This window comes from Hemitrygon akajei, chromosome 7 (genome assembly GCF_048418815.1).
Source record: "Hemitrygon akajei chromosome 7, sHemAka1.3, whole genome shotgun sequence".
NCBI classification, from domain to species: domain Eukaryota; kingdom Metazoa; phylum Chordata; class Chondrichthyes; order Myliobatiformes; family Dasyatidae; genus Hemitrygon; species Hemitrygon akajei.
The window spans coordinates 21,663,356-21,687,843 of record NC_133130.1 but is presented as its reverse complement, the minus strand read 5'-3'; the positions used below and the strand labels follow the sequence as shown (position 1 = coordinate 21,687,843).

Here is a 24,488-nt window from a genome sequence, read left to right as displayed (position 1 = left end):
AATTCAGCAGGTCTGGCAGCATCTATGGAGGGGAATAAAGCGCCAAAGTTTTGGGCCGAGACCCTTTGGCTGGACCTAATGCAAGGTCTCGGCCTGAAACGTTGACTCTTTTTCCCTCTCCATAGACGCTGCCTCACCTGCTGAGTTCCTCCAGCATTTTGAGCCGTGTTTCACAAAAAATCACCATTCACTCTTCCACAAAAGCAATATTGCATGACATTTCTGTTAGCTGCCTGAAGAATGGAAATATTCAACTCATACCATCAAAAGGAAACTGAAAATAAAAGTGATTGCTGTATTCCAAGCAGCTATTGCAAAAACAAGTACCATTGGAATGATTCCTCATTATTAAAGCAAACAGCAAGTGCAGGTCCTGAACACAAAGAGTTGACAATGAAATATTCGATCACAAGTTGAAAACCAACATCTGCCCGTCCTGAAGACCAAGCTGAATAAGTTTTGTTGCTTCTCAGCTGGACTCGTCCAACAGAATACTATTTTGAGAGAGGAACACAAAAGCTGGTCATTGGGCCCGCCTGTCAATCTTCAATGACATTGACAGCGGCTTCGGTGAAATCAGCAGCCCGGAATAACTACTTATTTCAACTTGATTGTCTTAATTTCATTAATTTCGCTTTTATATCTCAATTACAGAAACGATGCACCATACAATTTCTATATATATAGTTGTTATTTACATCAAGTCGGCTGATAGCATCCAGATTTCGCCGTGCTTCCTGCAGACCGCTAACAGTACTAATCAGAACAGCATCGGCGGCAGTCACTGACACGTTCCCAGCCTGCCCGCAGCCTTAAGCAGCTTTGCAGCGCCCGTTGGAGGACCGCATGTAGGCGATTAACTGGAACAGACTGATAATGTGGGCAAAATCGTGCTCAACGTAAAACTGATTTTATTCGGCAAAGGGAACGCGGGCGTTAAGTTTGCAACAGCGGGATGACCGGCTTACAACATCAGCAAACGTGACTCTGCTTCGTCATGTCCTCCCGTTTCTATAGTGATTTTAATATTCTGCAGTATTATCAGATTTGTAGCCCTTAAGGTTCGGAGGCGGTTTGCACATAACTGCATTTAAACTTTTAAATATATACATATAGATGTAAAAGTTTTTGACCATTTTCTTAAAGTGGAAAGATAATTTTCGAATTCAGCTTCCGCTTCTGCACATCTCCAGACAACCTGCCTCTCGGCATTCGTCACCTCAAGAGTTGTCTTCGGCAGAAGGCGGACTGTTGGTATAGGTTCGGATCTGGCGGCGAGGATCCAAACTTGAGACTCTTGCCTGGGTGCGCGATGACTACAACTCCCGAGATGCCTCCCTCCCGCCCCGCCGGCGGCACGCAAATCCCCCCTTTTGCTGGCTCACGGTTACTCCGAGACGACCTACCCTGAGAGCGGAAGCCCCGCCCACCGCACGATCCGATTGGCCGGCGGGATCCCGGACTTTCTTTTTCGGAAGGTTGCCGGCCGATTCCCGGCGTCTTTTGTGGTCGGCCAAGACTTCAATGAAGATATGATGTCACTCACACTTCCTCCGTCAAGGTAGGTGGAGAGCACGGAATAGCAACAGCTCTTCTCCAACATCTGGCCGCACTTATCTCCTGTGTGTGTGTGTGTCTAGCTCTCTCATGAAGTCCTGAAAGTCATTGGTTGTTCCTTCCTCCCCCACTCCCTCCCACCTACTTGCACTCGCTGTTTTCTCGAGGCAGTAAAGTGCACCCCCCCTCCTCCCCATCTCATTTTTTTTTGCTTCCTGTGAGTATCTCAGAGAATCAAATCCTCATGGATTCCTCCTCAACTACTCCGTCTACCAAGGGGAGGAGGGCAGAAAGGGGGAGGGAGAAGCAGTGTTGCCAGGAGCGGCGCGGAGTTACACTGTTTCAAAATGTTACTCTTTCCCCTCTCAGTTGTTGCGACGCGTTGTTGCTGGTAACCGTTCACGCGCTGGCGCTCGAGCCGGAGCCCGGGTCGCTCCATCGGACCGGCGAGGCGGCGGCGGCGGCGGCGGCGGCCGCAGTCTGTTGTGACTTTTCTCTCTGGGTGTCGTGGTTTCACTGCCGTCACCATGCATTGAGGATCGCTGCTACCGCTGCTGCGGCACATTTAACAGGTCGCCCTGTAGCGTTTTTTTTCCACAGTGCTCTGCGGCCGCAGTTTATTTGTGTCATTTCAAGTGAAGTGGATATTTTTGGCAACAAAAGAAAATAAAAGGGGAAGGAGGGGTGTGAGGGGGAAGACACGGTGCTGTACTTTATTTGGTTTTATTTTATTGGCGGGAGGGGGCATTTCCCCCCTTTTGTAGCAGATAATGAATTCAAACGTGAGATTGGTGGCAGCAGTAGCAAACACGACACGAGTAACATATGGCATTAAAAAGCAGCACAGCTGGAGGTAGCTTTTCCATTTGAAGTGATGTCAGAGCAGCTGACAGTCTGGCATTGCTAGGTTTTTTTGTGTGATCTTGCTCCGTGTGCCGGTATCATTCCTCTTCAGTCTGCTTTTTTAAACTTGACAGACCAGAGTCACAAAGATTTAGCGCACCATTGAAGGTGTTCTTTTGGGGACTGATCAAGAGAAGTTGATCTGTTTATATTCCTTTTGCAGGTAGGGGGGATTTTTTTTGGGGGGTTTTGCAAATACTGCTAGAGGTTTAGTACGATAGTATTTGTGTTTATATTATTTTGACTTGACAGATTATTGCTGTTAGTATAGGCTATTTCCCCCCCTTTAGAGTTTGCGGTAATAGTGACTAATTTGGGATTCGCAGATTGCGACGTGTGGAATTGCCCAGACAGCTGTAATCGCACTCCATTCTTTAATCTCTTTATCTGGGCAGCAGCTGCCATATGGCCATAGTCATCTGTATCAGATGTTTATAAGCTTCGTTTTCGTCCTGTCTCTGTCCTTTTAGGCATCTAATTTGATCAACAGTACCTTACTGACTATCATGTAATCTTTATTTTTAGCCATTTTAAGGATTAGAGATTCGGACATAGTACAGTTAATGTGATTGAGTCTTGTGGCAGTTTACGTGCTTTTCCCTCTCCCATATGCACTGCCAAGGGTAGCAACAAAATAATTCGCTCTGACCAAAGTTTATTTTTCTTTTTATTAATCTTTTAGTTGTAGATTTCAGGGGACTTGGAGAGGGTTGCATTTTGCATTAGTTGTGTGTTTCTTTTAAATGTTAACAAACTTTTCTTTTAAATCTGCTACAGGTTATGAAGGCAGTATGGAGTTTCCCGACCACAGCAGACATTTGCTCCAATGTCTGAGTGAGCAGAGGCATCAAGGTTTTCTTTGTGATTGCAACGTCTTGGTTGGGGATGCCCAGTTCCGCGCTCATCGCGCTGTGCTGGCTTCGTGCAGTATGTACTTCCATCTCTTTTACAAGGACCAGCTGGACAAAAGAGACATTGTTCATCTGAACAGCGACATTGTTACAGCCCCAGCCTTCGCCCTCCTCCTGGAATTCATGTATGAGGGGAAACTCCACTTCAAAGACCTGCCTATTGAGGACGTACTTGCAGCTGCGAGTTACCTTCACATGTACGACATAGTCAAAGTCTGCAAAAAGAAGCTGAAGGAAAAATCCACCGCAGAGGCGGACAGCACCAAGAAGGAAGAAGACGCCTCCAGCTGCTCTGACAAGGGGGAGATCTCCTCCGTGAGCAGTGCACATGCAGTGGGGGAGCTGGCCAGCGAGGAGGATGAAACCGAGGAGGAGAAACTGAGCGCCGCAGTGTCGAGCAAAAGGGACTTGGTCATTGAATCTGGGAACATGTGGATGAGGTTACCCTCTGACTCAGCAGGCATCACTCAGCCTGGCGTGGAGGTTGAAGCACAGGCAATAACAGCTGGGAAAACAGTGTCCAGTCCCTGCAGCTCAACAGGGCCTTTGTCCCAGAGGTCTGTCAGCTCCATTAAGGATTCAGCAGATGTTGACTGTGTGCTGGATTTGTCTGTCAAGTCTGGGCTGCCAGCAGGAGAAAATGCCAGCCACCCTTATGTCTCGCCGCATGAAGACGGCCCCAGAAACAACCTGATCCAGGTTAAAGTAGAGAAGGAAGTATTTTCTGATGGTGAAGGCAGCAGCACGAATGACTTTGACATGGATCAAAGTGGCACGGTGAAGGACAGCGGAAACGCAATGAACAGGGTTCATTATGACTCACTCCATGTGTCTGCCAGAAGAGAAGCCTCCGTCTCGAGCGAGATGGACCGAGAGGATCGAGCCAGCGACGACGAGATGATAACCCCCGAGAACGACGGAGCCCAGATGGAAGGAAACATGGACAGCAGCTTGCTCCCGTACTGCTCCAACATACTTGGCTCCGCCGGCCAAATCTTCATGTGCCCCCTGTGCAACAAAGTCTTTCCCAGCCCGCACATCCTGCAGATCCACCTGAGCACGCACTTTCGAGAGCAGGACGGCCTCCGGAGCAAGCCTACCACCGACGTCAATGTCCCCACCTGCTCGCTGTGCGGCAAGACTTTCTCGTGCATGTACACCTTGAAACGGCACGAGCGAACTCATTCAGGGGAAAAGCCGTACACCTGCAGTCAGTGTGGGAAGAGCTTCCAGTATTCGCATAATTTGAGCCGGCACGCGGTGGTTCACACCCGGGAGAAGCCACACGCGTGTAAGTGGTGTGAGCGCAGGTTCACACAATCGGGTGACCTGTATAGACACATCAGAAAATTTCACTGTGAGCTGATAAACACTCTCTCTGTTAAAACAGAGTCTCTTAACTTGCCTGCAATGCGAGACTGGACCATAGAAGACAGCTCGCAAGAACTCTGGAAATAAAACCTAGCTGTGGAACATTCTAAAAATCAAGTTTCTGGTCATCTCTTCTGCAGCTTTTTAGGCACTGAGTTCTCTCAATAAAGTAATAACTATAAATACTGTTTATCACAACACAGTCTACAAAAGTGAGATTCTGTGATTCATAATGCAACATAAGGTAAATAATAATTAACTATTAAACTCGACACTTATTTAATAAATGTTCTTATTTTCTTTTTAAATGCACCCTGCAGTTGTGGAGTGCACAGCAAAGGATGCTGCTGTATAGCTCATGAGGTTTTGTTGTTGAAATTTTTAACAATGAACCACTAATTCTTTAAGGTCTTCATTGAAACTTGTTAATATTTTAATGTTGCACAATTTCTGGATATTTAAAACTTTTTTTTGTACAATGCTGTAAACAAAATAATGATGAAGTTCATTTCCGTATGCCTGGGAAGGTGAATTTGCAAAATGAATGGTTCTTTACCCTGTTAACCAGAAACTTGATGTAATTTAGATTCTAAATGTATGGGATTTTTCAGGCAGATTAAAAAATTATGTTTGAAAATGTGAATTATATTACTGTACGTCTTACTGCATTGAATGGATTTAACAAACCTGATGGATTGTTTTCACGCTCTTAGTCAGGTATTATGAAAGTAAATATTGAGGCTATAGAAAATGCATGAGTTTTATCAGACGTTTTGGGTTTTTTTTTGCAATTCTACAAACTTGGCAAAGTGTGTAACTTAAGTTTTTATTTAATTAGTGAGACTTTTTCTTTTCCCGGGGTGCATTTTTGTCAAGTGCAGTGGCACCGTGAAAAAATGCCACTGGTGTTGCACAGCAATTTAATTTTTCTTTTGGAAAGAAGTGCACTGCTATGCAGTTTCAATGTGTGAAACATCTTTCCCAGTCGCCTGTGTTCTCAATATTAGATAGTGGTGCAGCACAAATTCCAGTGGAAGTTCCCTGCTTTCATGTGATCGGAATTGGTGGTTGATAGAAATCAATTGATTACATTGGCCATGAAGTTTGGGGGTGGGTGGGGTTGGGCAAGAAGGATCATGAACCCGGTTTTGAAGAAGGGGTTCATTATATAATGTGTAACCAAGCAGCTGAAGTGGCTGCTTGGTATGTGTGTGGTTTTAATGAACAACACATATGGCAAGTGTTTTGCACAGTGTTTGTTTTCCTGTCTTGCACTCGCAATAAGGTCTCTGGGAGTAGCACGGAAACGTGGCTGTTTTCCCCCTTTCTTTCCGTGGGTTTTATTTTTTTTACTTGATTGCCTTAACTACTGTAAACATAGCTTATTTTTGTGCACAAAGGCAATATGATTATTAATGGAAAAACTAGATTGTGTATTGCTGGATTTTTTTTTTAAAAAGCGGGTCAAATGAGTTTTTTTTTTCTTTTGGCTCTTGACATTGTTTAAAAAGCTGTGAAATGGCCTCTAAGATTCTGTAATTATGCTAGTTACTTGAAGAGTTTAAATGTCTGACAAAAGTATGTTGAACTGTAGATTTAAAAAAAATTGTTTAGGTAAGACAATCAGTGTCTTTAAAATGAAACAGCTTCCTTGGTTCCCACGTTAGTTTTCTTTGTGGTATTTGTGAGTATGACTCTCAGTTACTTTTTACCTTACAGGTGACCCTTTACTAGTTTTATTTTTGTTATTTCCCTCCCTCTTTTTTTTTAACCCCCTCAACCACAATCCCCCCAAGCCTGTGACATTCTACCTTTTTACCTGGATTTAGACTGACGTTAGCCTTGACAATCATAGTCTGTTTTTAATTTTCAGAACAAAGGGGGGGGGAGTAAATTATAATGCTGTTTAGTTTTGTACCTTGATGTGCCGTTGGTGGAATTTTTAAATTGTGTGCTAACTGCAATAAATTATGTAAATTGAAAAGGCTGCTTAGTTGTCTTTCTTTTGATGGAATTTTATTCATTTCTGATGTAACATAAAGTCAACTCCAGACTTTCGAGTACATGAGATTTTAAACTCCTGATGCACTTTTGAGGTTTCCTTCCCCTTTATTTCTGCAGGCACACATAAATTGAACAATCCTGAGATGCTAAAACACGCATCTTCCACAGAAATTTATCTTTATTTACAAACGTGTTTGTAGGTAAAGGAATAAATCTCAATTACCTTTTTTAGAACATTAATGGCCCTTTACAAAATAGCAATAACCTGTTTAAAAATTGCATCCTATATGAAAATACTTGTCATTAAATTGTATTTTTTCCTATACTAAAATTATGTGAATATGTTTATTTCTACAAGATGCTTTAGTTTAGTGAGGCTAAATTAAATACATTATATATTGGCCTTTACGGGATGAAAGAGTTTCACTGAAAGCGCCAGGAATCCTGCATTACTCTACTTGGATGAAACCAAAATCTGCAGCGACAACTCACATTTGTAGAACATCTTTATGAAGTATTTCACAGCGCGTAAGATGAGCATTGTCAAGATCCTTCCCTAGTTCTTACAGATCTATGCAATGACAACAGAACTGAAATCAGTAAAGGATCAGGAGAATTGTGAGGAATAATTGGTAGATTACAACAAAACCTGTCTGTGAACAGGTCATTAAATACTTTAAGGATAACATTATCCGTGCACTGGAGAGAGATGAACCGCTGCCTCTATTTTGTAATTTTTGACGGATAGCATGCAGGCTTTTATTTGTCCAGTGTTTGGTCATCTCAGATCAGCAAAAAATCTGACAGATGATAAATGAATTATCTTGATATTTTAGAAGTATCCACCTACTAGAATGTTAATGATTGTCCTGTTTGAGTATTTTCTGGGTGGGCAAAATGATAAAGATATTATTAAATCACCTCCAACGTTGGACTGTTCAAAACAATCAAAATAGCTTGATATTTAAAGTAAAGCTGTTCAAACATCTGTTCTATTCATGTGTTATGCCCTGAAACCATGGTGCAGTTTTTTCCCTCCCCTGTAAATTTGTAGGTCACTCATTTATATCTGTCCTTTGTTGGAAAGGGGGGGGGGGGGGAAACAGGCCAAAAGGGCAGCTGGTTAAACATTTGGCTGTGCCGAGGGGTACTGGGCACAACATGTTAGAGCTCTGCACTTGACCAGTTTGAATTTGTATCTGCAATTCCACGACAAACTTTCTCCCCCCTCCTTTTTCCTGTTTCTGAAAAAAATATAAGAGTTGAAATCATAATTTCTGCGGGCACCTCTCAACAGCAAATCTTCCCAACTAAAAGAAACAACAAAAGTCAAAGCAAGCTAGTGAAAATTATCATGAATATTCATTCTGCAAGCAGAATGAAGTCGTAATGTGTAATCCTGTTACACCACGGTATGGGAAAGAAACAGACATTTTATATTAAAGTGCCTAGATCTCAAAAATGACAGAAAAAAAAACAATTGTTATAATAGAACAATGCTACATACATTCAGTGCTTCATGTACTAGAAATTTTAGTTTTTAAATTATGAAAGTTTTATTTTTCTACCAGTTGCCAGATTTCATTCATTTTTGCACAATTCAGATGCACGGCCGATTTAAAGTGGTTGATGAATAGCATTCAGTTTTAATACGAATACATTAGCATTTGAAGTTTTGAAATCTGATGAGTTGTTTGTAGATGTTAACAGAAATGTTGAAGAAATTAATGTTACTTTTTTATATTTTCCTTTCAATTTTCCTACTGAATATTTGCAATTTATTGTAATTAAAACACTGTAGAACATTATGTAAATACCGACTGTCACTTCTGGATTGCAGTTTGCAGCAAAAATGCAAATGGAAGCTCTTAAACATTGTGGGTGGTATATGATTATGCAAAGGGCTTTTGTATTTTCTTAATAAACAAAAAAAGAAAATGAATTGTACATAAAATAATTCGGGAAATGAAAGCAAGAGCATTAAGGTCAGTGCCTCCTTGAACTGCTGAGAATGTATTCCGGAGCTGGGCTAGTTCTGCTTTCTGGAAATACAATCATTTTAAAATTGACCTCAAGTAATATTCTTTAGTAGGTCTGACTAAAACTGTGAACGAGCTGTACTATACTCTCAATTTGTGGGGATGTTGAAGCCGTCTTTATTTGGGTGCTTGAGATAGGAGGGAGAAATAAGCCTACCGGTAGTTCCTATTATCAATCTGAGTGGGTGACATGATTCATACTCTGCACTGTATGCAAGATTCTGTGCTTCTTGAAAGGTGTATTTATAGTGACTCCCTATGCAGTAAATGTCAACAGTTTGGTACTTCATAGAAACCTCAATGGAGGTGCAAAAGTATAAGGTGGAGAGAAAAAAACACTATTATAACAGGTAAATAGATGAAAGATTAATTCTCTAAGGATGGGATGAATTTGACGACAAGTCAAATATTTATCTTCTGGCATTTTGTTCTCTCAGTAACCTAGAATTGTTTTGGAAGTATTTTTGTATTTTGAAGTTTATTTTCCTGTCCTTTGTGGTGTTGGTGGAAAAGGGTTAGTGAGGTTAGTATAAAAGCAACATTAAACTTTCGGTATGACCATGTTATGCAAATAAGATAACTTAAATTTGATGTTGAAATTTTCACAATGAAGTACAGGCATAACATTTTCAAGGCTGCCTTACTAGCACACAGATACATTTTTTAAAAATCTTTTTACACTTGGAAAATTCTATGTGATTTAATTAAAACATACCATTGCACAAGATTGCTTTTCATCAACGTAACAGTTCAAGTTCAAATGGTCACCTACAAACAAAAAATGGACTGGCATGGTAGTGTAGTGGTTAGCACAACGCTTTACAGTACCAGCGACCAGGGTTCAATTCCCGCCGCTGCCTGTAAGGAGTTTATGCGTGTTCCCCCGTGACTTCCAGGAGCTTCGGATTCATCCCATTGTTGATAAACCTACCAGTTGATAAGTGAATTGGTTATTGAAAATAGTCCCCTGATTAGGCTAGATTTAAATAGGTGTGATACTGGGTGATGTGACTCAAAGGGCCTATTCCATGCAGTATTTTAATAAATTAAAAAATCTGAGTATTTTCAAATGTGTAGTATGATAACCTATCAAATGCACGTTTACAACAGTGAGAATCAATGTAATATTTCTGTGATAGTACTACCTTTCTGTCAGTGAATATTTTCTATATTGTAAAAAAAGTACCATGTGAATATCTTGGCAAACGTAAATAAAACAATTGAATTATTTATCCGTACTCCTTATTGAACGGTGATGATATGGTGCACAGTGGAACTGCCTTCTAAACATTTCCCAGTCATTGCAACTCACGTCTTTCAATCCCTTTGCTGCAGAAATCCAAGATTGGAACGCAGTTGAGTGCTGTGGATGCCCAGTTGTTCAAGGCTGAGATTGATAGCTCTTTGGACGCTGAATCGAGGTTTATGAAAATCGAGCAGGTTGAGGATTCGACATGATTTTACTGAATGGTGGAGTACCATTAAGGGACAGGGTGTTTGAGTGCAATCTTATTTCCTGTTAAACATCTTGAATATTACACTCTTTTGCATTGAAATCAATATTGCATGTTTTAATCTCCAAATTTACTAGGAACAACTAACACTTCCAAAATTCTATCTTCCATAAATTTTCATTTCACAAAGTCCAAATAATAAATGAGGAGGAACGGCTGAGCTGAGCAAAGGGTTGGTGGTTACTCTAGTCACAGTTGGTAGTGAAGCAAAGCATTTATATAGCACCTTGGGTAACTCCCAAAGCATTCTGAAGTATACTTAAGCTGATGAAGTAGGGATGAGATGTAATCTCTGCTGTAATGTGGGAAACACAATTCACTCACATGGGCCAGCGTAATATGGCCAGGCTAAAACCAAAAGAACAGTTTCTTTGTGGTGGAGTTGGATTAGTTGAGTTTAAATTCTCTGTAGGACTGGAGAACAATTGTCAGATTTAGTCAACTGTTAACTATAAACATTACAATTAAGCTGCCTGTCACTTAGTTTTGCTTAACGCAATCTTGTGAACTATGTTTTATTTTACATTCTCCCAGGCACGCTGCCAGATGGATCGCTGACATCATTTGGTTTGTTGTGCTTGACTTGCACCTTCTGCTGTCCATTCACAAGTTGGAAGTCCAAAGCCTAAAGCTTAGGCCATCTTGCACCTTCTGCTGTCCATTCACAAGCTGGAAGTCCAAAGCCTAAAGCCTAGGCCATCTTGCTTTATCCTGCTGGAAGTGGAGGGGTGGGTAACAAAATGTTTCATACAGGAAGAAAAATAGGCTAAGTAAAGCATTAATCCAAAACTAAGTACCATAACTGTAATCATTCATTACAAATTGTGACTCTTTTGAAATATTTATGATGCGATGATCTACCTGGCAGTATTTTTAAAGGAGATTTTAATTTGTGCTAACCACTACACTACTGTGGGCCTGTAAGCAGTTTGTACGTTCTCCCCGTGACTGCGTGGGTTTCCTCCGGGTGCTCCGGTTTCCTCGAACAGTCCAAAAGACTGTTAGTAGGTTAATTGGTCATGCAAACTGCCCCATAATTAGGCTAGGATTAAATTGGGGGATTGCTGAGAGGCACGGCTCGAAGGGCCAGAAGGACCTATTCTGCGCTGTAGCTCAATAAATAAATTACAAATTCACCAACCAGGTGTTAACAAAAGAATCCTTTCAAATCAATACATATTAGAGAAGGAGTCTTAATAATTGTCAAGGTACCGAAATGCTATACCAGGGGTTCCCAACCTGGGCTCCACGGACCTCTTGCTTAACGGTCCATGGCATAAAAACAGTTGGGAACCTCTGTGCTATACTGAAATAGCTAAGATTGGGACCTAAGTACAAGAAAATCAGATTTAAATTGTGCGATACCTTCAAAGAAAGTGCAAGAGGAAATATTTCTTTAATGTTAGCAGCACTGATGAGATCCATTTGTCTATTTAAGGTATCTATTTAACCATGCTCCAGTATGATACAACACTTCTAATAGTAAGTGCAAGCAACTGCCAAAAGGACTATTTGTCTGATGAAGCAGTAATATCAGCGTATAATTATCTCTGGTCGATAATTTGAAAATTGTAACATATTGAACAATAACAACTCAGTTAAAATTTGCCTTTGAAACATTACTTGAGGATCATTTGACTCTCTCCCATTTGGTGAAAACATTTAGTTTTAACGGGTCCCTTTCCAACTAGGTGGTCCATGGACTTTGATTCAAGGTACAACAAGCTAGGAGTGCTACTAAATAACAACACCTACAGGTTTCGAAAGGAATTAAAATTAGTACAATTCAATTCAGCTCAATTCCTTTGCAGTCCTGGGAGCTTACTGGAAATTTTGTGCATGATCAATGACTGAAACCTTGCCTGTGGAATTCTCCTGAGTTGAGTGGCATATACCACTCACTCCAAGAGCAATGTTTTGGAAATTTTGTGCATGATCAATGACTGAAACCTTGCCTGTGGAATTCTCCTGAGTTGAGCGGCATATACCACTCACTCCAAGAGCCATGTTTGAGAAGACGGGTAAACTTTCTGCAGGTATTTAACAGGTATTTTCAATGCAATTGTAGAATATGTTGTGGAAGGTAATGAAAATGGGAAAGACATAACCTTTATGTCCATCACTGAAACATATGATTTCCCCAGGCCTATTCTTGTCAATGGCTGTTCTTTCAACTACAGGTTGCATCTGGTTGACAAACAAGGGAGTGACTGTATTACACAAAGGGTTAAAAGAGGAATTCCATTTTGCTTTGTTTACACTAAAGAGGGTCAACCTTACAGAAGTGTTTATAATTATGAGAAATAAAGGTAAGTTGTATCACAGCAGCCTTTTCTTTAGCGTAGGGGTGTCCAAAACTAGGGGGCATAGTTTTAGGCCTCCAAGAGCACCACAACCTTGTGGTAGGGTTTGGATGCTCGCGTCCTTCACTTACCTAGAGAACTACGTCAGCTGGAGTTAGGGCCTTGTGCCTCGGCTTATGGTAGGATCACCCATGCTGAGCAGGTCAATGTGCAGAGGCCAAACTAAGAATGGTCCACCATTCCTTCAGGTTCGAGGGTTCAGCTCAGGGCTAACAACCCCGACTGGTCAAAAAACAGTTGCTACAGAAGCAGGAATGAAGAATCGTTCTATACAGACTGAGATGGAGGACCATCATTGCTGCCCTAAATGCCAGCGGCGTAACAGGCAGTAAGTAAACCGTAGTTTTAGGGTGAGAGGGGAAGGTGAAAGGGGGAAGATTTAAAAGGTACAGACACTGGTGAGAATATGGAGTTGAAGTGTTGAGGCAGGTACAGTTATATCATTAAGAGGTACTTGGATAGGTAAATGGGGCTTAGAGGGATTATGGGGCAAACGCAGGAAATGGGAGCTAGCTGATGGGCACTGTAGTCGGCATCGGCAAAGGGCTTGTATCTACGCTGTACTGCTCCATGGCTCTAATGGATCAACAATGAGATCCCAGGGGTGTGAAATTTAACGTTTCTTGCCATCTTATTCAACTGGTGCCAATTGGATGCAGCATAAAATAATTATATAAATAGGAAGAGAAAATATTTTGCCAAGTTTAGCTACAGGCACATGCAGATTTATTTCAAATGGAACATGCAGAAATATTTCATGTGGAAATCTGGAATTCAATTTTTCTTCCCCAAGAAACCCTTCCTAGCTGTGTTCCCACATTAGCTGTAATATTTAGCCAGCTGTGCAATGTTTGTATTGCCTGCTGCAGCAACTGTGATATTTTGTCATACCCAGATCAACTGCCTCATGAGAAAAATTAGCGCTACTGTTGAATCTGTTCTGCTGGAATTCCTTGAAGCCAGCATAAACAACAATTTGTATTTATATAGCGCCCTGAGCATAAAACATATCGAATCGTTTTACACTGAACCCAACAAGGAGATAGTCAAAGTCCCGTTGGGAGAGGTAGGTTTGTGGGGGAGGTGGCAGAGCTAGAGATGAGAGGCAATCCAAGGAAAAACATTCCAGAAATCCAGAGACAGACAGCAGAAGTACGACGATCGACGGACAGGTAGAATCGGAGGAGTTAAAAGCCGTGGAGGGTTGAAGGGCTGGATAAGATTTGGAAATGGAATGTAGTTAATTCAAAGGAAAAGTTGTTTGTTGGCACAGACCTGGTACTAAATATGGGGCCTTCCAGTAGGAAATGACAGGAGTATATCCCATAAACAAAAGAAATTCTGTAGATGCTGGAAATCCAGAGTAACACATACAAATGCTGGAAGAACTCAACGGAATAGACAGTTTCTATGGCAAGGAACATTGAACCCATGAAGACTGCCTCACTACTTTCTTTTATTTATTTCTGTTTTTGCACTACCTATTTTAACTTAACTATTATATATATATATATATATTTACTGCGATTCTGTTTTTTTTCCTATAATTATCATATTTTGCATTGTACTGCTGCTGCAAAGACAACAAATTTCACAACATATTCCAGTGATATTAAACTTGATTCTGATTCTGATTCTGAATAAAGAGTTGATGTCTTGGGCCATGCTAATGAAGGTCTCAGCTTTGAAATGGCGACTCTTTTACTGATCTGCTGAGATCCTCCAGCATTTTGTATGTGTTACATTAAGAATGTCCCACCTGTTTTAACCAAGTGGAGAGACTCAAATGGTCCCCAAAAATTCTTCTTAAAGGCAAATTTTATCTGTATTAATATTTTTGTTGATGTATTGATTGCAGTATTTAATTTCCCTCAGAAAAGTGAAATTATACTTTTGTCCTAATGTCTCCATGTTGTCCAGTTAGGACATTTCCAAAGGTTAATTTGGCTCTTGAGAAGTTCCTGTCCCCTTTCAAATACAGAACATAATATAAATGGTATTATAGATTAGCACAGAACTGGCCAACAGTGTTACTTCCAAAATGATTATTCTCTCTGGTGGTCCTGCTCTTTTAATTTTGAATTGATCAATTGTCTGGTCACAGAGCGAAGTTTGTGGATGACAAGAAGTTATAGAATGTAGAATATAGAACATGAGCCCTTTGTCCCATGATGTGCTGACCTTTTAACCTTCTCTAAGATCGATCTCACACATCCCTCTCACATAACCCTCTATTTTTCTATGATCCATATTCCAAGTCGTGAACTATCATCCTTTTGAATGTCTTTGCCTTCTGTGCTATGAGGTTAAGCAAGGGCTGACACCAAATACTTATGCAGAAAACCATGCAAAAAGAGGCTGGCACCTACTCAGAACTATCAGTTATTTGGATTTTGGTAGAACAAGCAAGGTAAGGTGAAAAAAAGCATGGAGGTAGTCCTTCTAAGAAAGGCTCAATCGTAAGGCAAAGCCTTGAGGTGGTAATTTCTAGATTTCTGTATGAGGGATGGATCTGAAACTGAGCTAAAGAGATCAGGAAAGAGGAGGGGGGGAAGGGTTTCGAAGAGGTGTTAGAACCAGTTCCACAATATAGAGAGAGAACTGAAAAGTTAGGGAGGAACTACTGTCCAATTGGACTTTAGATCTTCCAGAGGGTCCTCCAGTGACTAATCTGGAAGATTATTCCATGCGATGAATATTAAAGTTTCAAAGTTTTGAAGCAAATTTATTATCAGAGTAATTATTTATTACTACATACACCCTTGACATTCATTTTCTTGTGGGCATTCTCAATAAACCTATAGAATAATAACCATAACAGAATTATTGAAAGACCACCCAACTAGAGTGTTCGACTGTGCAGAAGACAACTGTGCAAGTATAAAAAAATAAGCGATAAATATTGAGAGCATGAGATGAAGAGATGAAGAAGAAGAAATTAATTTAAATGAGGAAGAATTTTCTGATATCATTTGTAAAGTGTACCGTTTGATTGATTGAATTTTAAGTCTGCTTATTCTTTCTCCATGGTTTAACTTAAAGCAATCTGTAAGAGTAAATCTTACTCCTTAACAGTATTTATAAGGTCTTGTGGATGCTTCCTTTCTGCAACAAAAGATAGAATTTTCCATTCCATCAGTTTGGGTCATTGGGCCAACACTTATCCTTGAATTACAAGTTGTGCACCCAAGTCTCTTGAGGCCAATTATGATCTAAGATAAATAGAATGTGGACCAGAACAACACATGAGCAAGCTCTTCCACCCACCGTGCCCACCAATAACATTAACCTCATCAGCCAGCTTGTGGTCCACACCTCATTCTCCTCTGCCTGTCTAAAATTTAAAATAACATGCTGCTCATTCCAGGCACCTTCCAATCTCCGGGTAAAAATCCCGCTTTGCGTTTCTCCTTTAAACTTTCTCCCTCTCACCTTAAGGTCTTGGCCTCTAGTGTTTGATATTTTCACCGGAGTTACCTGTTAGAAAGTGGATGATGCATTCAGAAGTAAATGGCAATGATTTCAATAGAACTGAAATGGTAAGGAATTTGAACTACTTCCAGTCCAGCTGAAGCCATAACACAACACTTTGCCATGCAGATTAAATATGACATCGACTGAGATGTTGTCATTTGGACAACGTGTTAAACTGTGATGGTCTAACTTGCTCAGGTGAAAGTAAAAGATTCTGGGGTAATATATGAAGAGAAACAGGAGAAATGGCCAGACCAACGTACATCACTCAATCTATAAGATGGAAAGATCACTTGGCTCCTGGTTTTGTTGCTTCCAGGTTGGTGAATCCAGGAACTATGCAGCTCTACCATGTGTCTGGCTTGAGTTAAATGACACAACAACCCTCTGTCACTACCCTCTATTACACTCCACTCAATTATATTCCCCTTTATTACACTCCTCTCTATTACACTACTTTCTATTACACTCCCCTCTATTACACCTCACTCTATTACGCTCCCCTCTATTTCTGGAATCCTGCACAGGACTGGAATCCCCATTCAGTAGAAAGGTAATTCCTGAACTAGAGATTCAGAAGAAAAAGAAATGCCGTTATTTAGTGGTATTTACTTTAACATTTTAATCATGTATTGTTTTAATGTACCATACTTAATGGTTCTTAAATGTTTTTGAGCATCTAAAATATTTAAAGAGACTCCCAGTTTTGACAGGAGACAAGTCTCTGCCCCAACCTTGTCTCAAGTTCAAGTTTAATTGTCACTCAACCATTCGTGAATACAGGCAAATGAAAGAGCGTTACTCCGGGGCCAAGATGCAAAACACCGTACCAACAGTCACACCCAGCGCAAGGCTCGTGCCGTTTGTGCCTGGAGTCTCCTGTCAGGGTGCTGCTGCCACCCGTACTTCCTTTGCGTTGCCATTCAAATCCAGGGAGCGGTGAGCCAGCGCAGCGCTCCACATCCAGTGCAGGCGGTCAGGGTCTTTGGGCAATGGTCAGTGCTTGTGCTTGACATAGGAATATTGGAGTTTGATTTTTCCCCTACCTGTAGTTGTGTTCTACCCTTTTACAGTTTAGTTCGATATCCAGCCAGTGTTATTAATAGACAGGTGGGAAGATTAAGATGAGATCAGTGTATATGGGTTCCTGTGGATCTGATGTACTGAGATCAGCCCTAACCTGCACTGTGTGACTCCATGATGCTATGAGATTAGAATCATAGAGGCAGAGACCACTGCAGCCTAAGCAGGTCCCTCAGCCCATCCAGTCCATGCTAGCCTGGTTTTCTGTCTAATCCCATCTACCGGCAGCCAGAACATAGCCCTCTCTACCTCTCCAATCCACGTACCTATCTGAGCTCCTCTCGACTGTTACAACTGAAACAGCATCTGCCTACAGCAACACGAGTGAATCTGCAGATGCTGGAAATAAATAAAAGCACAAAATGCTGGCAGAACTCGGCAGGCCAGACAGCATCTATGGGAGGAGGTAGTGACGACGTTTCGGGCCGAAACCCTTCATCAGGAGTGAAGTAACATGGGATGGTCGAGGGGGGATAAGAAGTGGGGGGAGGGATGAAGTAGAGAGCTGGGAAGTGATAGGCTGGAGGGAAATGGGCTAGGGGGAAGGTGGAGAATTATGGAAAATAGAAGAGAAAAAGGTAGGGCTGGGGGGAGATTATAGTGAGGGGGGAAGAAAGAGAGAGAACAAGACTAAAATTATAGATAGGGATGGGGGTAAGGTGGGGGGCAGGGGTATCAACAGAGGTCTGTGAGTTGAATGTTCATGCCGGCAGGTAGGAGGCTACCTAGGCAGGAGATAAGGTGTTGCTCCATCAACCTGCGTGTGGCCTCATCTTGACGATAGAGGAGGCCATGGACAGACATGTGGGCCTGCCGGCATGAACATTCAATTCACAGACCTCCGTTGATACCCCTGCCCCTCCCCTTACCCCATCCCTATCTATAATTCTCCACCTTGCCCCTAGCCCATTTCCCTTCAGCCTATCACTTCCCAGCTCTGTACTTCATCCCTCCCCCCACTTCTTATCCCCCGCTCGACCATCCCATGTTACTTCACTCCTGATGAAGGGTTTCGGCCCGAAACGTCGTCACTACCTCCTCCCTTAGATGCTGTCTGGCCTGCTGAGTTCTGTCAGCATTTTGTGATTTTATCAACCTACCGCATCTGCTGGCAGCTAATTCTACACTCGCACCCCCCCCCCCGAGGGAAAAAAAGTTCCCCCTCAGGTTCCCCTTAAATATTTCACCTTTCACCCTAAACCTTCATCCTCTAGTTGTAGTCTCACTCAACCTGAGGGGGCAAAGCCTGCTTGCATTCACCCTATCTATACCTCTAATGACTTGGTATAGTTCTGTAAAATCTCACCTCTTTCTCCCACAGTCCAGACAATAAAATACTAACCTACTCAGAATCGGAAATAGTTTATTACCAGAATGTGAAACATACCAGAATTGATTGAGGTTCGGTGCCAAGCGTAAAACACAGGACAATACCATAACAGACAACACAATAGCAACCAACAATTTACAAGACAACAGTGCAAACAGTCGTAAGCAATCAACAATTAGCAGAACGGTCACATGAGCAAACATCAAAAATCAAACTTAAATAAATGTGAGCACATGATCAGACTCAATAATTATAACAGAACAAGGCAGCAGGAAAGACCATCTAATGGATGTTGTGCAGGGACAGTGATGGCATTACACCCGAGTGAGGGTATTACACCCGAGTGTGGGTATTTCACCTGTGTGAGGGTATTTCTCCTGCATGAAGGTATTATTGCTGAGTGTGGGTATTACACCTTAGTGAGGATATTACACTTGGGTGAAGGTATTACACCTGAGAAAGGAGTCAACCTTTCCCTGTAACTCAGTATCTCATTTCCCAGCAAAATCCTTGTAAACCTTGTATACCTATACACAGTAAGATCTTCCCTCCTTTGCACTGCTTTACACTTTGATGAAGTTAGTGTGCATTTATTTTATCTTTAAAATATGACATCCTGTCATTTTGAAGTTACTTTGTGCGGTTTTAACGATATAGGGCTGCACTCCCTCCAAACTACACCTCTTCTGTTTCAGCGTTGCCAACAGATTTGACCAGATTGCACCCATTTTCTAAGAACACGATATCAATAATAAGCCTCATTCAGCACTTCACCTCCATACTCTAATATGCATCCATCTACAAGGACCTGCAACCTAATCTTTAACAAGCCTCAGTGTTTATCCGGAATCCCTCTTCTTCAATGCTTTGTCAGTTTTGGGCAAGACTAATAATTATAGAGCAAGCTGCATTGAACCCTGACATCCTGGGGGGTTTGGCATTTCTTACCAGACAATGAAGGTGTCCCAGAAGAGGTAAGCTGTGGAAAATGCTGCTGGGAATGGATAACAAAAAAAAATTAAGCTTTTCTATCCTGCTTTATTCAATCATCTAATGTTAAAAATCAAAAGTATAAAAGGAAAGATTATAATTCAAGTGTTAAAGACTAGTTATTCAAATACTATACACAAGAGGTTCTGCAGGTACTGAAAATCAGGAATAACACAGACAAAGTGCTGGAGGAACTTAGCAGGTCAGGCAGCATCTATGGAGGGGAATAAACAGTCGACTTTTCAGGCTGAGACCCTTCATCAAATACACCCAGTTACCACTTTATTAGGTAAAGGAGTGCACCCATAACGTGACCACAGGTGTGGATTCTGGTGTGGTCTTCTGCTGTTGTAGCCCATCCGCTTCACGGTTCAACACGTTGTGCATTCAGAGATGCTCTTCTGCACACCGCTGTTGTAACGTGTGGTTATTCGAGCTACTGTTGCCTTCCTGTCAGCTTGAACCAGTCTGGCCATTCTCCTCTGACCTCTCTCATTAACGAGGCGTTTTCACCCACAGAGCTGCCACTCACTGGATGTATTTTGTTGATCAAACCATTCTCAGCAAACTCTAGAGACTGTTGTGCAGGAGATCGGCAGTTTCTGAGATATTCAAACCACCCTGTCTGGCACCAACAATTATTCCACAATCAGTCACTGAGGTCACATTTCTTCCCCTTTCTGATGTTTGGTCTGAACATCTGAACCTATCAATCATGTCTGCATGCTTTTGTGCGTTGAGTTGCTGATCAGATATTTACAAAAACAATCAGGTGTACAAGTGTACCTCATAAAATGGCCACTGAGTGTATCTTGAGTTACTGCCACAGTAACTGCTACAGCAAGTGCTGTAGTCAATTTTTACAAACTTTCTCGTTCCCAAATATAGGGTTGAAGAACAACCTGCTAGCTTGTGTTCTTCCTCTATCCATCAACTTCTTATTCTGCCTTCTTCCCCCTTCTATTCCAGTCCTGTTGAAAGGTCTCAGCCTGAAACATCTACTGGTTACTCTTTTCCATAGATGCTGCTTGACCTGTCGAGCTCCCCCGGTATTTTGCGTGTGTTCAGCATTGGCAGAACCTTTTGTGTCTGTGTTGAAGAAGCTATCTGGTTATGGATTGATGAGGCAGCTTCTATGGAGAGGAATAAACAGTCGATGTTTCAGGTCTGTACCCTTCATCAGGACTGGAAAGGAAAGGAGAAGAAGCCAGAGCCTCTCACATTTATAGACTGAGAGAATAGTTAGAAGAGAGAAAACAAAGTGATGAAAAAATGTTGTGAAATGCAGATGTGGAAAATGGATAACAGAGGAGATAATGTCAGCAGACAGGGAAAAACTAAGTTAATATTATAGATGGCTGTCAGTACCTCCAGATGAACTTTGTCATTTTGTGTGTTTCCCCCCTAGCCGTCAGTCTGTGGTTTTGTATTGCCATGTGCTCCTGTCTCCACTCCTGCTCTGCTCCGGCCCCTGTATCACTGAGTACTCCGCCTCTCATCTGTTTCTCTTTATTACCTGTATTGCTGCCACCTGTGTGTCATTGTGCTCCACCTATCATCTGCCTCTCTGTTTATTGCTCAGTGTATTTCAGTCCTGTGTTTTCACCTGTTTGTTGCCAGATTGTGCCAGAGAATTTTCCTGATCCTTTCCAGCATTCGTATCTGTACTCTGTCTGCCTGAATTTTGACTCTGCCTGTTTCCTGATTCTGGTTTTTGGATTTCTCTGGATGTTTTGATCTCTGCCTGAACTTTGACGCCGACTTTATTTGCAACTTGGGATTTGTTACTCAATTAATGTCACTGTGTGCACAGAACTGGGTCTGCGATTGGATCCCTGCTCCAGCGTCCTGACTTTGGCTAATCCACAGCAAAACTGGTCAGAGTACAGCAAATGCAAGTTACCTGAAATTAATGAGCAATACACACACAATACTGAAGGAACTCAGCAGGTTTGGCAGCATCTATGGAGAGAAATAAACTGCTGACGTTTCAGGCCTAAACATTGACTGTTTGTTCCCCTCTGTAGAAGCTGCCTGGCCTTCCAACACACATTTTGTGTGTGTTACTCAAGATTTCCAGCATATGCGCCATCTGTTGAAGAACGAGTATTAGTTAAGACATTTGGGATTGGAGAAACAACATGGAATCTTGTGCACAAGGTCGATAGGACTTTGGCTTAATACCTCGGCCAAAAGGTGGCACTACCTTCTGCACAGTGCTCCCTCGGTACCACTCTGAAATGGAGAAAGTTGAAGCCTGGAGGCCTTGAAGGACATGGGAGAGGGTAATGCGGCTAGTTCTGCTGTCGTTGTTTTGTTGCTTGTTGTGTTCTGGTTCGCTCTGTTCATATTGTTCTGCCGAACATTGTGGGTGTGCTATTTGGCTGCCGGAATATGCAGCGATGCTTGTGGGCTGTTCCTAGCTCATCCTCAGGTTGGGCTGGTTGTCAATCCAAACAACACTGTATGTGTCAATATACCTACGTTTGATAAATGAACCTGAATAATACGCTTACGTGCTCCGCGGAGCCCACAAACATCTGACTGAAGCAAGAATTAAGTAAAGAACTTCATCATTGTTAATAAACACTGAGGAATGTTTTTCAAAGTTTCTCGTGCTCGATTTTAAAAAAATGTTCCCCTAACCCCACAAAAGATCAGTGACTATAACCAGAACAAAATTTATTGCATGTTTCCATAATGCATGCTGTACTGCCACCTAGAGGCATTTGTTTGAAAATGCTTGGCTTCCAATGTGCAAAGGTTAATCATGGATTTAGAATAATGATTTCAGGAGGAGGATACGACCTGCCATAAACACCAACAGAAGAGCAGTGGGGATTATGATCCCATTGGCAGGAGGGATTAAGTTGCCAGCTCTTTATATACACAGTGCATATTTATGAGACGAAGGTGATTCATTCATGGAATTGTAACACATGGTGATTTGAGTTACTGTCTCCTTCCTGTCAGCTGAAACCTGTCTAGCCATTCTCCTCTGACCTCTCTCATTTACAAGGTTTATTTGCTCACAGAGCTGCTACTCACTGAATGTTTTTTCTTGCTTGTGCACCATTCTCTGTAAACTCTAGAGTCCGCTGTGCGCAAATCAGCGGCTTCAGAGATATTCAAACCACCCCATCTGGCACCAACAATCATTCCACAGTCAAGGTCACTTAGATCACATTTCTTCCCCATTCTGTTTGGACGACAACCGAACCTCTTGACCATGTCTGCATGCTTTTAGGTACTGAGATGTACCACATGATTGGCTGATTCGATATTTGCACTAATGAACTGGTGCACAGGTGTGTCTAGTAAAGTAGACACTGAGTGTATAATGTTGGCAACACACTGTGAGCTGTGAATACAGTACACTAGGCTGGAAGGAGCGTTGGTGACTTGCTGCTGCAGCTTTCTGGACTGTTTTGGTCCCCGGATGAGGGAAGGGAAGAGCAGTTACAAGGGTAGATGCTGCCAGAAGGGAGATGGCTGGTGGGAAGGGAAGAGTGGCCTAGGGAGCTCTGAAGGGAACACTGACTGCAAAATGCTGGAAAGGCAGGAGAAGAGAGATTTGGAGAGGATGCTTCCTATAGTGGAGGAGCCTAGGACCAGAGGGCACCGCCTCAGAAAGGAAGGACATCCCTTTAGAACAGAGATGAGGAGGAATTCCTTCAGCCAGAGGGTTGTGAATCTATGGAATTCATTGCCTCAGACAGCTGTGGAGGTCAGGTCATTAGGAACATGTAAAGTGAAGGCTGATAGGTTCCTGGTTAGTTAGGGCATCAAAGGTTACAGGAAGAAGGCAGGAGAATTGGTTGAACCATAGAACGCAACAGCACAGTACAGGCCCTTCAGCCCTCCATGTTGTGCCGACCCATATAATCCTTAAAAGAAAGTAATAAACCCACACTACCCCATAACCCTCCATTTTTCTTTCATCCATGTGCCTGTCTAAGAGGTTCTTAAATACCCCTAATGTTTTAGCCTCCACCACCATCCCTGGCAAGTCATTCCAGGCACTCACAACCTTTTGTGTAAAAAAACCTACCCCTGATGTCTCCCCTAAACTTTCCTCCCTTAATTTTGTACATATGCCCTCTGGTGTTTGCTATTGGTGCCCTGGGAAACAGGTACTGACTATCCACTCTATCTATGCCTCTCATAACCCTGTAGACCTCTATTAAGTCCCCTCTCATGCTTGAGAGCATGCTGAGAGGAATAATAAATTCCTGGAGGCCTGTGACTAGTAGAGTCCAGCAGAGACCGGCAGTAGGTCCATTGTTGTTTGTCATCTGTGTGTAACACTCGTTTAACCTAGTGGCATGACCTCAGGGGTGATAACCCCTTGACCGGCCAAAATTTAGAACTCTCGTTTGGGTGGATGCTGCGCGATGTGTCCCCTGCTTCAAATCAGTAACCCAAAATAACAAGCAGTACACAATATGCGTTTAACGATTAAGATTTTATAACTCTTACTTTGGCTATGGAGTTAGTAGAGAAACAAAATGTGAAATAAAAGGTGCCAATAATCTTATTAAACAGTCCGTGCACAAATTGTTGGAGTTCAAGGTTTCCCCTTCACTGATCCTCCTTCGGTCGTCATTGTCTTCCGGAGCCCGGAGAGTCGGGCAGCCCACCAACTCCTCAAGTCGCGTCTCCAAAGCCCACAAAAACCAACAGCTTTCAGACACACAAGAAAGAATAACATCTCTCCCATTGGATAAAGCCCCGTTATCGCTAGTCATAACCCAAACACTGCAGCTACAGAGAAACCATTACATCAGCAGTTAACACTACAGAGAAGCCATTACATTAGCCTTAGCAGTTAGCCTTACTGGGAGACTGTACATGCGTGATAATGTGGTTACTGGATCAGCAAATTTGCAGATGGCACCAAGAATGGGGGTGTAGTGGACAGCGAGGAGGACTGTTTGTGTCGGAAGTGT

General features: G+C 42.1%; 1 protein-coding gene across 5 annotated transcripts; it reads left to right on the top strand.

Moving 5' to 3' along the window:
* Positions 1 to 1,337: 1,337 nt before the first annotated feature.
* zbtb18 (zinc finger and BTB domain containing 18) lies at positions 1,338 to 6,726 on the top strand. Of its 5 annotated transcripts, none has more exons than XM_073050474.1 (2): positions 1,338 to 1,561; positions 3,238 to 6,726. In XM_073050474.1, the coding sequence occupies exon 2, from the start codon at positions 3,252 to 3,254 to the stop codon at positions 4,827 to 4,829; it is 1,578 nt and encodes a 525-aa protein (XP_072906575.1). In that variant the 5' UTR covers positions 1,338 to 1,561; positions 3,238 to 3,251; the 3' UTR covers positions 4,830 to 6,726. The 5 variants fall into 5 exon arrangements, with proteins under 5 accessions (XP_072906575.1, XP_072906577.1, XP_072906574.1 ...); XM_073050476.1 differs by having other exon boundaries at positions 1,338 to 1,774; XM_073050473.1 differs by lacking the exon at positions 1,338 to 1,561 and adding an exon at positions 1,803 to 2,129.
* Positions 6,727 to 24,488: the final 17,762 nt, after the last annotated feature.

Excerpts from the sequence above, each read along its gene's own strand:
- zbtb18 (XM_073050474.1), top strand. The coding sequence starts at position 3,252 with ATGGAGTTTCCCGACCACAGCAGACATTTGCTCCAATGTCTGAGTGAG.